The 18,325-nt window shown below is 41.0% G+C and overlaps 1 protein-coding gene across 1 annotated transcript; it reads right to left on the reverse strand.

Moving 5' to 3' along the window:
* Nucleotides 1-386: 386 nt before the first annotated feature.
* Nucleotides 387-18,325, reverse strand: acadvl (acyl-CoA dehydrogenase very long chain). Its single transcript, XM_034105969.2, has 21 exons — nt 18,216-18,325; nt 17,896-17,983; nt 17,710-17,779; nt 16,466-16,537; nt 16,279-16,351; nt 16,132-16,196; nt 15,891-16,025; nt 15,611-15,755; nt 13,999-14,128; nt 13,732-13,857; nt 13,017-13,215; nt 10,319-10,423; nt 8,961-9,047; nt 8,297-8,359; nt 4,289-4,390; nt 3,625-3,722; nt 2,970-3,042; nt 2,782-2,854; nt 2,237-2,309; nt 2,032-2,107; nt 387-1,709 (listed from the first exon to the last, which is right to left on the reverse strand). Exons 2-21 carry the CDS (start codon nt 17,967-17,969, stop codon nt 1,572-1,574), a joined length of 1,977 nt encoding a protein of 658 aa, XP_033961860.1. The 5' UTR covers nt 17,970-17,983; nt 18,216-18,325; the 3' UTR covers nt 387-1,571.

Genomic DNA, 18,325 nt, shown 5'->3' on the forward strand with positions numbered 1-18,325 from the left:
CTTCTTTTCAAAGTGGAAATAAGCACCAGAAGCTAGCTGGTGGCGAAGCACTTACTGGCATTCTTGTAAAGTGTGAATACTCTGGAATAGCTCGGGTTGCAGAAGTGAAAGCAAAATTGAAGATTATTTGAACACAAGTGACAGGAAGGCTTTTTGGCGGGTGGTAAAAATGCTATGGTGGAATTGATTTCACATTTTTATATATATATATTTTTTTTAAGCTTGTAGCCTACAAGAAAAACAAAACGATATGAGAAGTTTGGCCTGTTGAAAGCCACATTCAACGTATTTGAACACTTGGGAATTTATATATGCAACACATTAAAAACAATTGACAATGTTTGCTCTCAGGGATGCAAGTAAAGAAAGACAAGCAGTCTGGCAGATTCATTGAAATGTTATTTATTAATCTCATTAGGAAGGCGTGTTATTTTGCCAAGAAAGCTCAAAGAAGATTCTGCACAAACACTGACTCCATCGAAGGAAATTGGACATTCATTTTAGATAACACAAAGGAGCATGTGATTATGTTATTATATCAACAAAATGAACATGTTTGATAGTTTTCTTTCTTTCTTAACAGCAGCATTGATGATCACAGTACGAGTGATAGGAGGGAAGAATGTGCAGATCAAATTTAAGTTTCATGAATGCTTGGACAGAAGATTACAATTGAGTGCATTTATTGTACAATTAATGGTTTATTTAAAGCACCAGCTATGCAGAGTTCTACAATGAATGCTGTCTGCTACCTTTAGCTGTAAGTTATTGGTAAAGAGTGAAGATTACCTTTTTGTTTTAACATTTGAAGCTCTCTTTATGTGAAGTCACAACAGGAACTTGCAACAGCAGTTTCTAAGGCAAAGGGTTTGCTCCAGACATTAATGTTTCTGTGATGAGCAGTTAGCTTAACATGCAAAGGCATTCAAGTATTAAGCACCACACCATTATATACATGTGAACACATTCTAGGTAAGTGTATAAATCAAAGTGGAGGAAAAACTGTCATTACGTTAAAGTTGCTCAAAACAGATAAGTTCAAATCTCTCTCTGTTAACTGGCCTCTGCTCCTCAAAGTTACATTGACATATAGTTTTCCATCAAACAAACAACTTAATGTTTTAACAGAATAAATGCCGATATTATTCAAGCACACATCGGAGAAATCTACTGCTTTAAATCCAGGTGGTATACGGGCTAAAAGATTTCTCTCCTATCGACCCATTTTAAATAGCTAATTCATAATTTCATATAAATTAACGTGTTCACACAGACACAGAAACGCAATGAAGATATTACAGTACGAGATAATAAAACAGTAAAACTGTGGTTTCTGTGCAAGTCGTTCAGCCCAAGGTAGGTAGGTAGGTAGGTAGGTAGGTAGGTAGGTAGGTAGGTGCAACAAAGCCGATAGAAAGGTACCGATGTGTGATGTGTGAGCAATTATGGCATAACAAAATGGTAAAGGTCATAAAGGACTTGATCTACACGGTCCTTAACTTGGTTAGAGATGTGGAAGAGTCAAACCAAACAAAAACCAGACTGATTCCGATTCAGGGGGCGTGGTGCGTTTAGAAACCCAGAGGGTGAGGAGCGACCACCCCCCCCGTCTCCACCACGGCTGCAGAGATGGCTTTCATGTTCTTGAAGAGCTGTCTGGACTCTATGGAGCGCAGGGACTTGATGTCAGTCATGACCCTGTCATGGGCCTGAGGGATGGAAGGAGCATAACATACATTTAGACGGATAAGAACATCTCCAAATAATTGCGTGTAATTAAGAGCATTGAGAAATCGTTAAAACGTTTTAAATAACAACAATCTCGTCCTCATAACCAAACATTATCTTTCTGAATATTCTTTCTATGAAAATAGGATGTCAAGTATAATTCCATTATATCAATTGCGCTGTAGAATATACGCCATTATGTGACGGGGCGCTTACATTTCCTATAAGCAATATTGAATTAATTTAATTTGTATGATACATGTAGACATTGTTTTCAGAGTTTGTAGGCTCCTGGGATCTTACCTCCACACACCAGGTCTCACACAGCATCTTCTCGTGCTGAGCTGTGGGGCCGTCCTGACTCAGAGTGCGTGAGGCCCTGCAGAGAGGGCGGGAAAGTGAGTTTGTAGGTGGAATAAAAGTATACCAGAAAGCTGAGTGGGAGTTTGAAGCAGAGAGGAAGTGAAATGGGGACAGAGAGAGTCGTTTTTATTTCTTGTTTGCGTACCTGGACAGAACCACCACCATGGCGTAGAGGTCGATGGCACCGTCGGCCACTCTCTTCAGGACAAATTGTTCATCTGTAACGGAAAAAGTTGAGTTAAATATTTCTCAACGCCTGAAATGATTACATGTAGGAGAAAGAGAGTGGGTGTTTTTAAGTTGGATGTGTGAGGAGATATTTTCATTTGATAAACCACGAGCAACATAACATCGAGCCATCACCCGAAGCCAGACACAACTTTTTTTTTATTAATAAATGAACAGATAACGCATTGGAATTGTACACACACACACACACACACACACACACACACACACACACACACACACACACACACACACACACACACACACACACACACACACACACACACACACACACACACACACACACACACACACACACACACACACACACACACACACACACACACACACACACACACACACACCACACACACACACACACACACACACACACACACACACACACACACACACACACACACACACACACACACACACACACACACACTCACACACACTCACCAATGATCTTCTTGCCGTGTTTGATCAGCAGCTCCTCGACGACAGCTCCGAACTGTTCGATGGCTTTAACGGTCTACAAATAAAATATAACACGTAACTTAAGTCAACGATGCAAAACGTATCATACCCATATCAAGAAACGTGTGAAATAAATGCCTCAACTTTAAACAAAGAAAGGTTTAACCCACCAGTTCACCGCTGTGTGCCAGCTCAGGGTGCACAGAGCCCTGCAGAGTCAGACCTGTGCTGAAACCCGCCTTTCTACAAACAATAGAACAAGAAGACAATGTTAGATCAGACATGGCTGAGCATCATCTGTGCTGCATCAGTACCGCTGGGAAGCATTTACTAACGTTATTGTGCAATCAAGTTGAAGGAAAATACACATTTAGTTTAAGCTCTTACATTTCTAGAAAGTGCAGTAAATGGTGATTGTGTCTCTGTGTGTGTGTGTGTGTGTGTGTGTGTGTGTGTGTGTGTGTGTGTGTGTGTGTGTGTGTGTGTGTGTGTGTGTGTGTTGGCTCTAACTTAAGGTGTCTACTTTCACTTCACAGTCAAGGAGGAAATGGATACAAAAACACATTTAATTCCTTGAAACTTGTAGACAGTAAAGACACTATTAGCTATTGAGCCGTGTCTGCTCCTGCAGAGTGATGCAATGGAGGATGGAATTGACACTTGGAGAAATTGCATCATGTATTGTGCATTATAATGGAAGTCCCCATCTCCCCCCATCAGCTACTGCAGTGTGGCACTTCATATCCCCCAGACAGAAGGAGACAGACAGTGTGAAGTCAGTCTGTGTGTGTGTGTGTGTGTGTGTGTGTGTGTGTGTGATGCAACCTTTTGGTTCTCTTGGTGATTTCTCCAGCGAGCAGTGCAGCGTTGCCGATGGGGTTCTTCATGGCCTTCTGTAAGATCTTCAACTGGGTCCCAGCATTCTGGAGGGACACACATTGTGTATTGATGATTATGATTGTCAGAATCTCAGAAACAGGTGATGGGATCCTGCATGCCAAAGCAACAGTAGTTTTTCACGCGAAATGTGTGCATGTACTTCCTTGTCTGTGACCCTGTTACTGGCTGAAGTGCATGACTGTGCATCAACCAGAATCTGACTCAAGGCTTTGGTGAAACCGGACAGTTGGTGGTTTTTAATGTTGAAACTAATCAAGGCCTACGCATCAGATTAACTGAGGTTTATTCTATTATTCATTATATGACTTGAATCAGACGCAGGAACGTTCACATTAGTTTGGGTGAGATATTCCATGTGTACGACACTCCACAATCTCCTCCAATACGACACAAGCTACGGCCGAGGAACCCAGACTGATTTGCTTTGAAGAAAATGAAGAAATGGACAAGGAAGTGTTTTTCCAACCAACACAGATCCTTGGTGTTAAGGAAGTTGCTTCACGATCAGCTCACTTCCTCTTGACACAACGTCTGTACTTTTTCACACGGACAGACAGTGTCACATCACCACAGCCGAGTGTGATGTTACCTGGAAGCCATTGAGGGCCACGAAGAGTCTCAGGATGTCGTTGGTGCCCTCGAAGATCCGGAAGATTCTCAGATCCCTCATCACCCTCTCCACTCCAGCGTCCTGCAGAGACAGCAAGAGGATGACCTTATAATCTAATAATATATATAAATAAACTGAAACAATCCCATTTAAAACATAATTTACTATTAAAAATGCACAAAATGTACATTTTCTCTTGAGGTCAGTCTTGATTTGAGTCAAGGTTTATTTCCATTCAGTAGGACTGCTTCGTACTTCTTAATAAAGTTGCATTTTGTCTGTTTTTATCCCCTCTCCTAAAAAAAGAAGTGATTTCAGATTCACGGCACAAGGCATGTTCTTTGTTTTGTTTATTTATACTGTTTAAAAACTGAGTGTAATTTGAACATAACACATTTGCATGAGGAGCTATGAGCTGTGTTTTACTCTCATATGTTACATGTACGAGACATTTCGATGTCAGCTTACGGTTCAAACTAGGTAATGAAAAAACCAGCTGCAACAGGAACAGGCCCTTCTATATCCATGTGTGTGTTTTTGAATTTCGCAAGGTACTGTTGCAGACGATGCGTTCTTTGCACCGAAGAGCAGAAATGGCAATGAACAGGGCACACTTCTGACTTCCTGGGTGAAATGAAACCCAGTCAGAAATATCCTCCATTAGCAGAACTGATCAAAGTCTGGTGTCGATTGTGTTTCCCCTTTGACTTCTTAGACAGCTCATACCACACATCTAACTACGAGTTAACTGTAAAATAATTAGATGTGTGGTTTGGTGAAACATGTGTGGTATGGTGATACATGTGTGGTATGGTGAAACATGTGTGGTATGGTGAAACATGTGTGGTATGGTGAAACATGTGTGGTACAGTGATACATGTGTGGTACAGTGATACATGTGTGGTATGGTGACACATGTGTGGTATGGTGATACATGTGTGGTATGGTGATACATGTGTGGTATGGTGATACATGTGTGGTATGGCGATACATGTGTGGTATGGTGATACATGTGTGGTACAGTGATACATGTGTGGTACGGTGAAACATGTGTGGTATGGTGATACATGTGTGGTATGGCGATACATGTGTGGTATGGTGATACATGTGTGGTACAGTGATACATGTGTGGTACGGTGAAACATGTGTGGTATGGTGATACATGTGTGGTATGGTGATACATGTGTGGTACAGTGATACATGTGTGGTACGGTGAAACATGTGTGGTACAGTGATACATGTGTGGTACGGTGATACATGTGTGGTATGGTGAAACATGTGTGGTATGGTGATACATGTGTGGTATGGTGATACATGTGTGGTATGGCGATACATGTGTGGTATGGCGATACATGTGTGGTACAGTGATACATGTGTGGTACGGTGAAACATGTGTGGTATGGTGATACATGTGTGGTATGGTATGGTGATACATGTGTGGTATGGTGATACATGTGTGGTATGGTACACAATGAGTCCAAATTCAGTTGAGATTTTTAGGGATCTGGAAGAACTTCAAAGACTGTCAATGGATTTTTTTCAGCACGCTGGTAAGTTCTCAAGTACAATGTGCACCAAGATAGCCTACAGTTAAACTGTGCATTACTATCCTATGACTGACACAACACTGTTTTTATTGTGTTGTACTTGTTATATATAACAATATAATACACTTTAACTTCTCATTTTGATATGCATCTTTTAATGGACATTTTTACTTGAACTATTTTTATTTTATTGGACTTTTTACTCAAACATGTTTTTATACATGTTTCTATTCCATTTGATCTTTTTCGGACATTTTTACTTTAACTACCTATTTTTATATAAATATAAAAACCCAACTTCCATCTGGATAAATAAAGTATTTTGATTGTGATTGATTCGTTAAAGTGTTGTTGTTTATTATTATTTGTAATATTCTATACAACTTCACGTCCTCCCCATATCTTCATCTAGCTGGCACTATTCTTATGAACTTCAAAAACTGTGACTTCTGCCTTATCTACACAAATAAACACATCATTGTTTTTTTGGGGACGGGTGGCGCAGTGGTCTGTGCATCCGATCATCAGATCAAGGGGGAGTGCTGGGGAACTCCAGTTCGAAACCCGCTCCTGCCGCCACTGCGTCAGGCCGTTGTGTCCTCGGGCAAGACACTTCACCCGGATTTGCTCCTGAGGGTAATGTCCACAGTACATGTATGATACTAATGTGTACTTGTAAAAGCGCCTCGATGACCTCGAGGCGTGAAGATGGACGGTGTGGCGCAGTGCGCTGTGCATTGATCATCAGATCAAGGGGTGAAACCCGCCGCTGCTGCGTCTGTAAAGCCGGTGTGTCCTTGGAGTGCAAGACAGTGCAAGACACTTCACCTGGGTATTGTCCACAGTTTCTGACCATTGCATGTATGATATATGTGTAATGTGTATATGTAAAGCGCTTTGAGTCATTGAAAAAGCGCTATTATAAATGTAAGGAATTATTATTATTATTAAAGATTAAACCGCTCGTCTGATTTGAAAAAACAACGCTAAGCTAGGGTTGAAGTAATTATGATGAGGTTAAGATGACAACATATAGAGTGATGGCAGTATGCTAATGTGGTGTAAATAGATCAAGGCTGTGGAGCGGGAAATATAGTTCCAGGTCAACAATTAGTATCGGGAAGAATAGCGTTGGAAAAACGAATGGGAAATGTTGCACACTGGCAAGGTGGTTCCCCTCGAAAAACAAACAAGTGCTTCGTGTGTGTGTTTGAGCTGATGATTCAAAAGGTGCAGCAGCAAGATATTATGATACGACACCTACAAAGTAAACTGCATAGAGATGCATGGTTACTATTCGTGCTTCAGTACAAACTGTCATGGCGCCGTGTTTAGCAGCACAACCCATGCCCTAATAGTTTCAGGGATGGGAAATGTGGCAGCTTTGGCCAAGAAACTATTTAGGACCAGGCTCTAAATGTTACAAATACTGATTAAGTTCCTAAGTTTGTAAAATGGTTCAGGAGCTTTCTATACCCAAAGGAGAGCCATAGAGTTAAGTCCAGGAGATATTTAGATTCTAGTTCCTAAAGTTGTTTCTGGAAAAGTTCCTGGTTCCTCCATTTCGACAAGAACTTTCTGGGGTTAGGATGCCGACTATGATGAGCTTTATTCCTTCAGTTGACACCCAGGCAAAGTTCCAAAGTTCCAAAAAGGTTAATCTTTTCTGGAAAACTGGTTTTCATTTTGCGAGGTACTTTCTTATCAGTTTGTCACTCAAACAACAGAACCACTTGTTATGTTCCCCTGTTTATGGCAGCATTTTCTTTAAGCAGATTCTAAAATGCTGAAAATCCGTCACAGGGTATAAGCAGGAATCCTGAAGTCAGATGTCAAACCTTTTAAGACGCTTTCCATACATTTTAAGACCTCATCGCCACTTTGAGTTTTAACCGGTTACCTTGGCGACACACTTTACCTCACATTTACTATATACAGTATGGATTGTCCTTCCTCCTTATCTTCCAACCATTTGGATGCAAAATTGCATTTCCCCGTAACGATGTTTTTTAACAACCGGCGTAAACGGACCTTCGCGCGCTATCAAGCAGTGAGCGTGCGATGTCCTGTTCAGATGACGTCAAATCCAACGGGATGCCATCAATAAACTACACAGAATCACACTACACACCTACGCAATGATTACATTCAGGCAGACTGTAGAACACAACCTCTTTGGACCATTTATATACTTATTGAAAACAAGCTTCAAAGTGTAACACCTTGGAAAATGCCGTTTTAATAGCCTTAGTTTTCGCTAAATAGATTTATCAACTTTTAATACTTTTTAAGACCCTGCTTACAGGACAAGGACACCCTGCTTCATTTGAAATTCCAGCAAGTAAAACTAAATGTATAAATTGCTTGAATCTTTACGTCCCGAGCATCTTCTCTGGGGCGCTCAGGTTAGTATGAAACAGGAAGTGGACGGAGCGCTCACCTTCATGTAGCCCATGCCGCCCATAATCTGAATACACTCGTCAGTCACATTCCATGCTGCTTCCTGTAATATACAAAATCACAAATGCATTTAGAAAACAAGTCTTACACAGAATAAGGAACATCAGAAGTATTTTGAGTTCCCCAGAGCACTAACACGTGTGAGAAGTAATGGGATTACAATACAAACCAAGTAGAAAAGAAACAGATGTGTTTTAAAAGGCTTTGAGCCAAAGTGTAAGAATGAGTTATACTACAGTGTAGAAATACTCTGCTACAAGTCCTGCGTTCTAACAGTTTCTTAAGAGAAGTACAACCGTATTAGCATTAAAATATCGTTGAAGTATATCAAGTAAAATAACTTGTGCATAATGTACACAATTCACTGCATCAGCAGTTATTTATGCATTAATCACCTAAATATTCAGCGGTGAAGCACATTTTAAATAATGGCAAACTTAAATGTTAGAATATATAAGTTATGGTTTAATGTTGTAATGAGTGGTAAGTAACTTAAGCTGTCAGATAAATATTGTGCTGGACTAAAAAGTATAATGTTTCATTCAAAATGTGTTGAAGAAGAAGCATAAAATGGATATATTGAAGTACAGATGCTTCAAAATTGCACGTTGCATGTTTAACTGTAGTGCGATGTAAAACCTTACAGAGGCAAAGATCTTGCTGATGGCGGCTTCGATCTGGAATTCAGTCGCTCCGCTGTCCATGTTGCCGCTGATCATGTAGGCCATGCTCTGCAAAAACACACAGAAACATCACGTCAGGATGCATTTATGACACTTGGTCCATGTTGAAGCACCAGTATACCATAATGAATATAAGTGGTGTAATGTGTTGACAATCTCATTTAAAGACCTACTTGTTCTCCCGGTTTTTATTTTATTGCGTTTTAAAATCTTTTTACATCATGTATGAGGGTTTTTCCAGTCTGTGACTATCAGTATGGTTTTATTGTCTCGTGCTTTTACATTAGTTTCTTTTTGTCCTATCGGTTTTGTCTAAATGTATTTATGCTGCTTTTTTATATATGTATTGATGTAAAGCACTTTGGTCAACTCTGTTGTTTTATGTGTTATATAAATAAAGTTGGATTGGACAATGTGTTCTCATAATCTTAAAGGGGACCTATCATGCAAAATGCACTTTTTGATGTCTTTTATACATAAATGTGTGTCCCCGGTGCGTCGGGGAACTCACAAAGTGTCAGAAAACAAACCCAAAAACAAACTTTTCCTCCGTACCCAAATCTTAAAAAACGGGGCTACAACGGAGCTGATCCAGATTTGGTCCGATATGATGTAATATCTGAAATGTTGCTATCAGAAACAATGCCCGACTGTTTTGGATGTAATATGGTTGGTGCATGTTTATATTAGCATCGCTAACACTCAGAGCTAACCTGTACTGGAGAGCATGTGTGTGAAGAAGCAGGAAGTAAAAAGGACCTCACCTTGTGGTATAACCGGCAAGAGAGAAAGCCTTTGAGCTCCATACTGTTTCAGAGATAATCCTTGATAATCCCTGATATGGCGTTTCATCACGGCAGCATTTAGTTTAGACAGTAGCTGCTTCCGTGTCCCGCATGAGCTCAGCCCCTCTTTTGTTATCAATTTTTTATTTTATTAAAGCTTTATACCCAAATCAGCACTTTTGAAACAGGAAGTGAAATAGAGGGATATGAGGCATGGCTAGAATGGGTGATCTGTTTGGTATTTTGAGCATGTTTTTATATATCTGAGACCTATGCTATTGCCTAAAGATAGCATGATAGGTGCACTTTAAATTAACAAGCGTTGGACAGGAAATCAACTTTTTTTTAAAAAACAGTATAGATAGCAAAAACGTAAGTGTAGATTACGCTGGGGATTGACGGTTAAACAGGAGACAACACTTGATGGTGTTGGATACCGTCACTTTAAATACAATCAGTAACAGTAACCCTAGTGATTAAAGCGGTGATAAATGTGCGTCAGCCTGCGGTGCGGATACGGCTTCATGGACCGACCTGAGTGACGTACTGCAGCACGGTCATGCGGGCGATCTTCTCCTGGATGGCTCCGTAGTTGTGGATCTTGCTCCCAAACTGGGTTCTGTTGGCGGCGTGATCCACCTGATCAAAGAGGAGAATGATCGTCACCATCACACACCATTCAAAGCTACAGGACGTGCTAGAATGCAGCAAAGTAACCTTTTTCAGGGAAAGCACTCGCTGCATTTTGTCGGCAAACGTTTACCTTTTTACTCCACCACATATATTTTATAGCTTTTGTTACTAGCCAATTTGCAAATTCAGTCAACAGGAATGTGGTTAAATAAAAATATCCGAGTATTTCTTCCACTTCTGGTTATTTTCTGTATATTATAACAGCGTCCTTATGCTTCTAGACTGGAGGTAAACGCTACGCAGTTTGTTTTGCAGTGAAAATGTTGAAGTTTAGATCTTGTGCATGAACAGGAAGTCTGGTTAGGCAGTGGGCGAGCATGTGAGCATCTCTCCTGTAGCACAATAGGGAAAAACCTGTCGCTTTGGTTGGAAACAAATAGTCACATGGTTCTGAAAATAAACACGACACTTTATTTCTAAACAAGTGGAACCCCTATGTGTTTAATTATGTTTTGAGTTGATTTCAGTCTCGGTTTGTATTGGAAATAACTAACTGTAATTGTATTGAAAGGTGCATTGTAAATAAAGTTATTATTCTTTGTATCATTTCTTCAAGGCAGCAGAGTCTATCCCTGCTGCATCGTCCATTAAACTATTGCTTGTGAAACAGTATCAGCAGTATAGCGCAACATAACTATAAGTTGAATAGTAAAAGTAATAATAAAGTAACTAATAACTTCATTATTAGTTAATTATTACATTTAGCCGTTACAAAACACCTTTGGCTACATAGTCAGTCAGCAAAACTTTAGATGTTTGAAAAGAAGAACAGACGTGACCGAAGCACGTTTGATTCTTCGGCGCCTGTAACCTCAGCAGGAAGTTGCCCAGTTGACAGTGAGCCGTAGTGAACAACGAGAGGGGGGATTTCCCACAAACCCACAGTGCAAGAGACACACAATTGAAAGGGGGGGTGCAACCGAGTACAGACAGGTCACAAGCGACATAGCGGATGGGAAAAACAACAATGCATAACACCTAAATATAAGTTATATAGAAAGTATGTCATGGGGCTAATCCTTCAGAGAAACGTGCCTCCCTTCCTCTGCACTTATTAGACCCTCCAGAAAAACGCAATTCTGCGATCGCAGAATTTACCGCATAATCAGCCAAATGGAGCAGATTTTTAAAAGGCTGCATATTTATCAAAAGGCCGCATAATCCCCGCATTTATCCACACAAAGTGAACTCGTCTTGACGTGAAGTGATGATGATGATGATGATGATTGTGACGACCCCTCCACACCACGTGGGGTGCCGTCTGGTTTTGGGTGTGCTTTGTGGGTGTTCACAGGTTCATGGCTGATGAGTCGCACCGGTGGGAGGATACCTGCCTGATGAGCTGCACCTGGAGAAGAAAAGGATATAGGAGGAGCCCAGCCGTTACGTCGCTCTGTCTCCTCTGAGCACTTGTCCTGTGCCAGCGTCAGGGACCTGTTGCTGGTTCTTGTTGCTGGTTCTTGTTGCTTGCTTGTTTGTTTGTTTGTTTGTTTGTTTGTTTGGTTGTTTGTTTGTTTGTTTTGAATAAACGAACATTATATCATACCCTTCGTCTCGCCTCCCCGCTTTATGTTGCAGCCCAGGAGCCGGGTTGTAACATGATGATGATGATGACGACGACGACGACGACGACGACGACGACGACGACGGTGATGATGATGATGATGACGCGACGTCATCAGCTCGCGGATCACAGAAGGTAAACAACACCGTAGAGTGAACGTGTGGACCTCACACGAGAGAGAAAACACCAAGATGAAAACATCTAATCCATCTCATTTACCGACGAACATTTCTGCTAAAGACCGGGCAAAGCAGTTCCCCGATGTCTTGCACGAAAGTGGGGGGAAACTATTCTGCACCCCGTGCAACTGTGTTGGAGCATAAGAGAACATCGACGGTGAGGACCCACTTTGATTCATTCAAACATTCGAAAATGCTTTCTGCTGCTGCGGACAAGAAAGCCAAACAACTCACGTTCACCGAGGCATCGACCTCCAAAACCCTTTCGAGGGCTACAAGAAACGAGGTGAGTAGCCTACAAGATTGAAGCTGGTCAGATAACGAGTAAATGAAAACAGAATGAGGAGGAGGAGAAGTGTGTGTGTGTGTGTGTGTGTGTGTGTGTGTGTGTGTGTGTGTGTGTGTGTGTGTGTGTGTGTGTGTGTGTGTGTGTGTGTGTGTGTGTGTGTGTGTGTGTGTGTGTGTGTGTGTGTGTGTGTGTGTGTGTGTGTGTGTGTGTGTGTGTGTGTGTGTGAGAGAGAGAGAGTGACTAAAATAGCCCAATTGCTTTTACAATAAATAAACATTGAATGTGTTTAATTGAATAGTAAAAAGGGGTTTAACGTTAGTGGCAGGTTGTGTGTGAGAGAGAATAAATAAGACAGCCCAATATTTCCAAAAATATATTTCGCATATTTCCACATATTTTGCAACTTTCCGCAATTTCACCACATAAAAACCCCGCATGTTTAATCGCATAATCAAGGATTTTAGCCCGCATAATCATAACTTAAGGCACCAAAGCTAGTGAACTCACAGCTTTGGTGATGACTCCCTTCATGGTGCCGGAGAGGGCGGCCGCCATGCCGAAGCGCCCGTTGTTCAGGATGTTCATGGCCACCTTGAAGCCTTCCCCCACCTCGCCCAGCAGGCAGTCGGCCGGCACGCGGACGTTATCGAAGTACACCTCGGCTGTGTTGGACGCCTTGATGCCCATTTTCTTCTCTGGGGGGCCACTGTGATGAGAGAAGTAGGGCAATTAAAACAATTAGAATGATTTCAAGAGCTCAAAACGAGAAAGAAATACAAATTCCAACCTCTAAAGATTATGTTCTCAACCCTTTTTGAAAGCAACGCCCCTCAAAATATACATTTATTTTATATAGTGCTTTTCCAAGTACCCATAAACGCTTCAAAAAACTGTTTATTCAGGCATACAAACAAACATGCATACAGCAATGACACGTAAAAAAGATGCAATGAAATAAATAAATAATCATTTTAAAATATTCAGGCAACCCCCAAATATCATTCACATATACTGTCAAAGTTGTGGGCCATGACTAAGAATCAATTCCCAGGTCTAAAAATGTTGTACTTTTGATATCTTATTTACTGTTTTATCTCAACAACCATGGTGACCCCCAGAACCCCCAGAAGTATTGCTGTGGTCCCCATCAGGGTCCTGACCCCCAGGTAGAGAACAACAGTAAAGTAACAAAGACAATAATGTAAAGAAATGCTGTGCTCACTGTGTCACCCCTCCAAAGCTCCTCTCCACGACGAAGGCCGATATCTTGTCCTTCATCTCGCCGGTCTTCGGGTCCTTCACGGGGGTCTTGGCAAACACTGTGAAGATCTCAGCCAAACCTCCATTACTGAAAGGAGAATAAAGGAAATCGGATTAGGAAAAGACACAAGCAACTTGGAGCTATCACAGGTCAGTTCTGGATGAATAGCACAATGCTGCCTCCTTGTGGCGACAGAAAGAAATGCTGATAGAGCCGCTGAGTCCTCACCTGATCCAGATCTTGCTTCCAGTGATAGTGAAGAACTCTCCGCAGGGGGACTGGACCGCGGTGGTTTTGATGGAGGCGGCGTCAGAGCCGCTGGCCGGTTCAGTGAGGCAGAAGGCGGCCATGGTCTCACCTGGAGGACAAACACACAGGGGAAATGATTTAGATTGTATGTATTAAGTCAGTGGTTCTCAAATGGGGGTACGCGGACCCCTAGGGGTACGTTGGAGTACTGCAGGGGGTACTTGAGATATATTTTATGTTAATGAAAAAAAAACATAATTAATGCATTTACACAAACTACTAATAGTAGATTAACTGCTTTATTCAAAGGTTTACAGAAACTCTGGATAATAAAATGGGAAAAGTAAACTGACAGCCCGTCAGTCTCGTGCAGCTCGCTGAACCTGTAATGAGTGACCCGACAGTAAAGAATAAATATATTTATAACTAGTTTAGCTAGTTCCAGAGTAGATAAACTACCTAACTGTGTTAGGTCTAACTCTTAGTGTATTTTCGCTCGGCTCAACGGTCCGTCACAGCGGCGGAGCTGTGATCATGCAGAGCTGCGGGTTCTCCGTCAGCAGCAGCTGATCTGATCTCTGATCTCTCTCTCACGTCCGGTTATACTTCACTCTATGTCCAAATCTAGCTAGTTCTAGTTAATTATATGACTGCCTGATTTTCAAAGGACCTAAACAACAAGCGTTGCTTGGCAACGGTGTGTGACCGCAAAGTATAGCGCAGCATTATGCAGAATGTTTTTATGAGGAGTCAAAATCCCATGCTCATAAAATGCTAATATTTTTCTCTTCATTCCCCACGCCCCAAAATAAATAAATATACACATTTTAGGAAAAGTAAGGAAGTTTGAGCAGTGTGGGTTTTATATGAACAGAGTTACACATATTTCAAAACACGAAGTGTAATAACTGCAGTTGCCTCCCTGTCAGCATGACAAAGATCCTCAGTGAAGCACAAGCCCATGTTTCACTACATTGCAAGTACAACTTATTAAAAAGATCAGTTCAATGCAACTAATGTCGTCTCAGTGTTATTGCTTGATGTTACAATTGGTTTACCATGAATTTAGTGATGGATTGTAAACATTTGAAATGTAGCATTTAAGTGTTTCTCAGTTACAAGGTTGTTGTTTTAATAAATCAGACACTGATGGTGCAGCACTGTGCTTTACCTCTTTATAAGCATTTGTTCCTTAACAAATTGTTTTTGCGCTGATCAGGGTGTACTTGGCTGAACCACTGTATTAAGTTATAGGGCTTACAAAATAGTTTTAAAGCTTTATTCATCACATTGACACTTTGTCAGTCCTGCTGCTATTTTTCTTTTGTATCTTCAAAACCCTAACTCGTGCATCAGTCCTTTGTAAGATTGTTCCCAACTCCCAAGGGTTACAAGTTCAAAAGCCAAAACTGTATTAAAATGTTTGAGATTATAAAAAAATATTCTGCTACAAACTATATTCAAAATAATGTTCAAATAATGATTCTTGATGCACACAAACAGAGGCACTTTGAACTGCATTGATATCACCACAAAACTTATTTTTTTAAAGACATGCAGGAGTGCATTAAAGACCGGCGTGTGTCCTTACCTGTGGCCAGTTTAGGCAGGTACTTGGCCTTCTGGGCTGGGTTCCCAAAAAGCAGAATTCCCTTGAAGCCGATGGACTGATGGGCCCCCAGAGTGATGCCGACCCCCAGGTCATGGCTGCCAACGATCTCAACCAGCCTGCCATACTGTAGGATGAGGTCAACACATTACATTTATTACATTCGCCTGTTTACAATTTACATAATTAACCTCATTACAATGTTTAATGGTGTGTATGTGCTATAGAGTAGATATTCATAGATGTCATCAGGCAGACGTACCTGTGTGTTTGTGAGGCCAAGGCCCCCCAGGTCAGCGGGCACCTGCAGGCCAAAGGCCCCCATCTCCTTCAGGCCCTCCATGGTGGCATCCTCCACCTTCTCCAGGGCATCGTTCATGGCAGGATCATTCACTTCCTGCACACAGGAAGTAGGAACATGGAGGGTTAGGGACGAGTATGAGGGAAGTAGAGAGGATGTGAGCGTAAGGTCGAGGACATAGATCTCAAAAAGGGGGAAGTACCTGGAAAAACTTGCTGACAGGCCCCACAAGCTCTCTGAGAAACTGATCCTGCTCCTCGTTCATGACTACGACAAACACAACATGTTATTTCACAACTACAACTTTACTACATAGGTTTGGAATGAAAGATCATCTCCTGTGATTTACCTGAAGGGTAGGGGAACACTTGGGCAGTTGCGATCTGCCCTTTGAAAATGTTGACAGCGAATGATTTGGATTCCTGTGGAAGTCAAAAGAAGAAAAGCACGTCCAATTAAAAGAAACAAAAAAGGGAATATAAACATGACCTTAAATATATTATGTTTATAATAATAGTAATAGAGAATAGACATACAGCAGCAGCAGTTTTCTTTTCCACTTTAGTGACAGCATCAGTGCCGATCGCTGCCTGCTTGTCCAGCACCGCCTGAAGAGGAAACAGATGTTGAAGGGAACAGAGCATGAGCTTTCGAATGGATCAAGTCAGTACAAACGTGAGGCTTAAATCACATCTGGTGCAAATAAAAGCATATTCCTTCAAATGAGAACATGGTTGGACGAAATCTCTCTTTTAAAGATGTCATGGTAAAACAGGGCTGGATGATAAGGAGAAAACTAAATATAACATTTCTTATCAAATACCTTGATATTGCGATAATATCGTAGGGTTTGATCAATAATCATTAGTAATGTAGACATAATGACCAAGTGTTTAAAAGCAAGTTAAAAGCTGGAAAGACATGAAGCTCCAACTGGGTGAAAGGTGATGCCAAGGGCACATCCAGTCAGCTGAGTCAATAACAGCACGATTAGAGAAACATTATACACAGGGCAGTGGTATTGTTTAGGGTTTTATTATGCAGATAATAAACTGGTACCTCGGTGTCATTTAAATTCTCTGTGATAACCTCCACTGTGTTTTTGAACAACTGAATTAATGACATCCTTCTTTTCATTCCAACAATCAAATCCAAATCATATCAATTGGTTTTTGGTTAAAAGAAATGTACTTAGTGAGACACCTAGAAATTTGATTTGGCTTGTCAAATAAACATCTTTTGATTATTATTTTTGCCAGAACAATTTAACAATAATACTTATTAAGGAAGGCAGGTGTGCTGCAAATTCAGCTATAATGCATTGGAAATTATGTTATTATATATCATAACTCATTTATCAGGCTTAAAGCATCTGTTTCCATAACTAAATGAGCTGCATGTGTATTTAAACTACTGTATATTGTAAATTGTAATACTGGTACCTAATCAACTTCAACTGCTATATATTGAGATTCAAAATGACAAAATATATTGTGGTGTATATAAGATATATATATATAGCATAACACGATTAAAGTCGTCCCTGTTACTGTCCTAGACAGCAGCAGTGTCACCCACTTCCATGGTGTCACCTTTATGACTGAGTCACGTGACCAGTGAACTTTCCCCTACATCCGGCGGGAGGGGATGCCAACGTTATGTCAGCCTGCCCCTGCCCCGGGCCATATATGGACCATAAAGAGACTCCTAATTATGGTAAACAAGCTGAATAAAATCGGATTCTCTATTATAATGTAGGGTAATTTAACTGTAACGTTACCTCTGCAGCTTGGCTGGCGTAGAGACGAGCATTTTGCACTGAAACCACAGCCCCGGCCTGACGCTGCCCTCTGTAGTCCAGACAAGAAAATATAGGTGACTTTTGAATCAGAGTGGGTCATCTTCATGGTCATTTCAACAGGAGACTATATGTTTAATAACAGCTGTACACCTTAACGTTACTTACCCTGACAGCACGGGAGGAATCCTGAGAATGGACCCACATAGTTTCGAAGACTGGCTCACTTTACGAAGCAGCATGATTTAATTTTGTTCTAAAAAAATAGGGAAAAACACGTTGTAACCAGCTTAATATCACGTTGTTCTTACACAGACAGAAACCAAGGAGCTAACAGATACGTCGCAAAGGCGGGTGGCTAGCAGCTACGTAACGACGTCAGTTTGTTTTGTAACCTGTCCAGTTTTTGCTAAATAAAAACAGGAAAACCCAGTTAAAGTACACGTATTCCTTCGAAAGAAATATAACTTAAACATTAATGTACACACCTGTAGAAGTTTTATTATGACACGTCCTCTGCGTCCGTCAGGTAGCCGTTTAATGCCTAATAACTAACTCGGAACCTGTTTTCTTCTTCTTCTTCTTCTACTTCTTCGAA

The sequence above is a fragment of the Pseudochaenichthys georgianus genome, chromosome 18 (genome assembly GCF_902827115.2).
Source record: "Pseudochaenichthys georgianus chromosome 18, fPseGeo1.2, whole genome shotgun sequence".
Lineage (NCBI taxonomy): Eukaryota > Metazoa > Chordata > Actinopteri > Perciformes > Channichthyidae > Pseudochaenichthys > Pseudochaenichthys georgianus.

Bases quoted from the DNA above. Each gene is read 5' to 3' on its own strand.
- acadvl (XM_034105969.2), bottom strand. From the start codon at position 17,969: ATGCTGCTTCGTAAAGTGAGCCAGTCTTCGAAACTATGTGGGTCCATT. The intron at 17,780-17,895 runs GTAAGTAACGTT...TCTGGACTACAG, and splicing joins ATTCCTCCCGTGCTGTCAGG to AGGGCAGCGTCAGGCCGGGG. The intron at 8,360-8,960 runs GTAAGGTTTTAC...TGTATATTACAG, and splicing joins TCAGCAAGATCTTTGCCTCT to GAAGCAGCATGGAATGTGAC.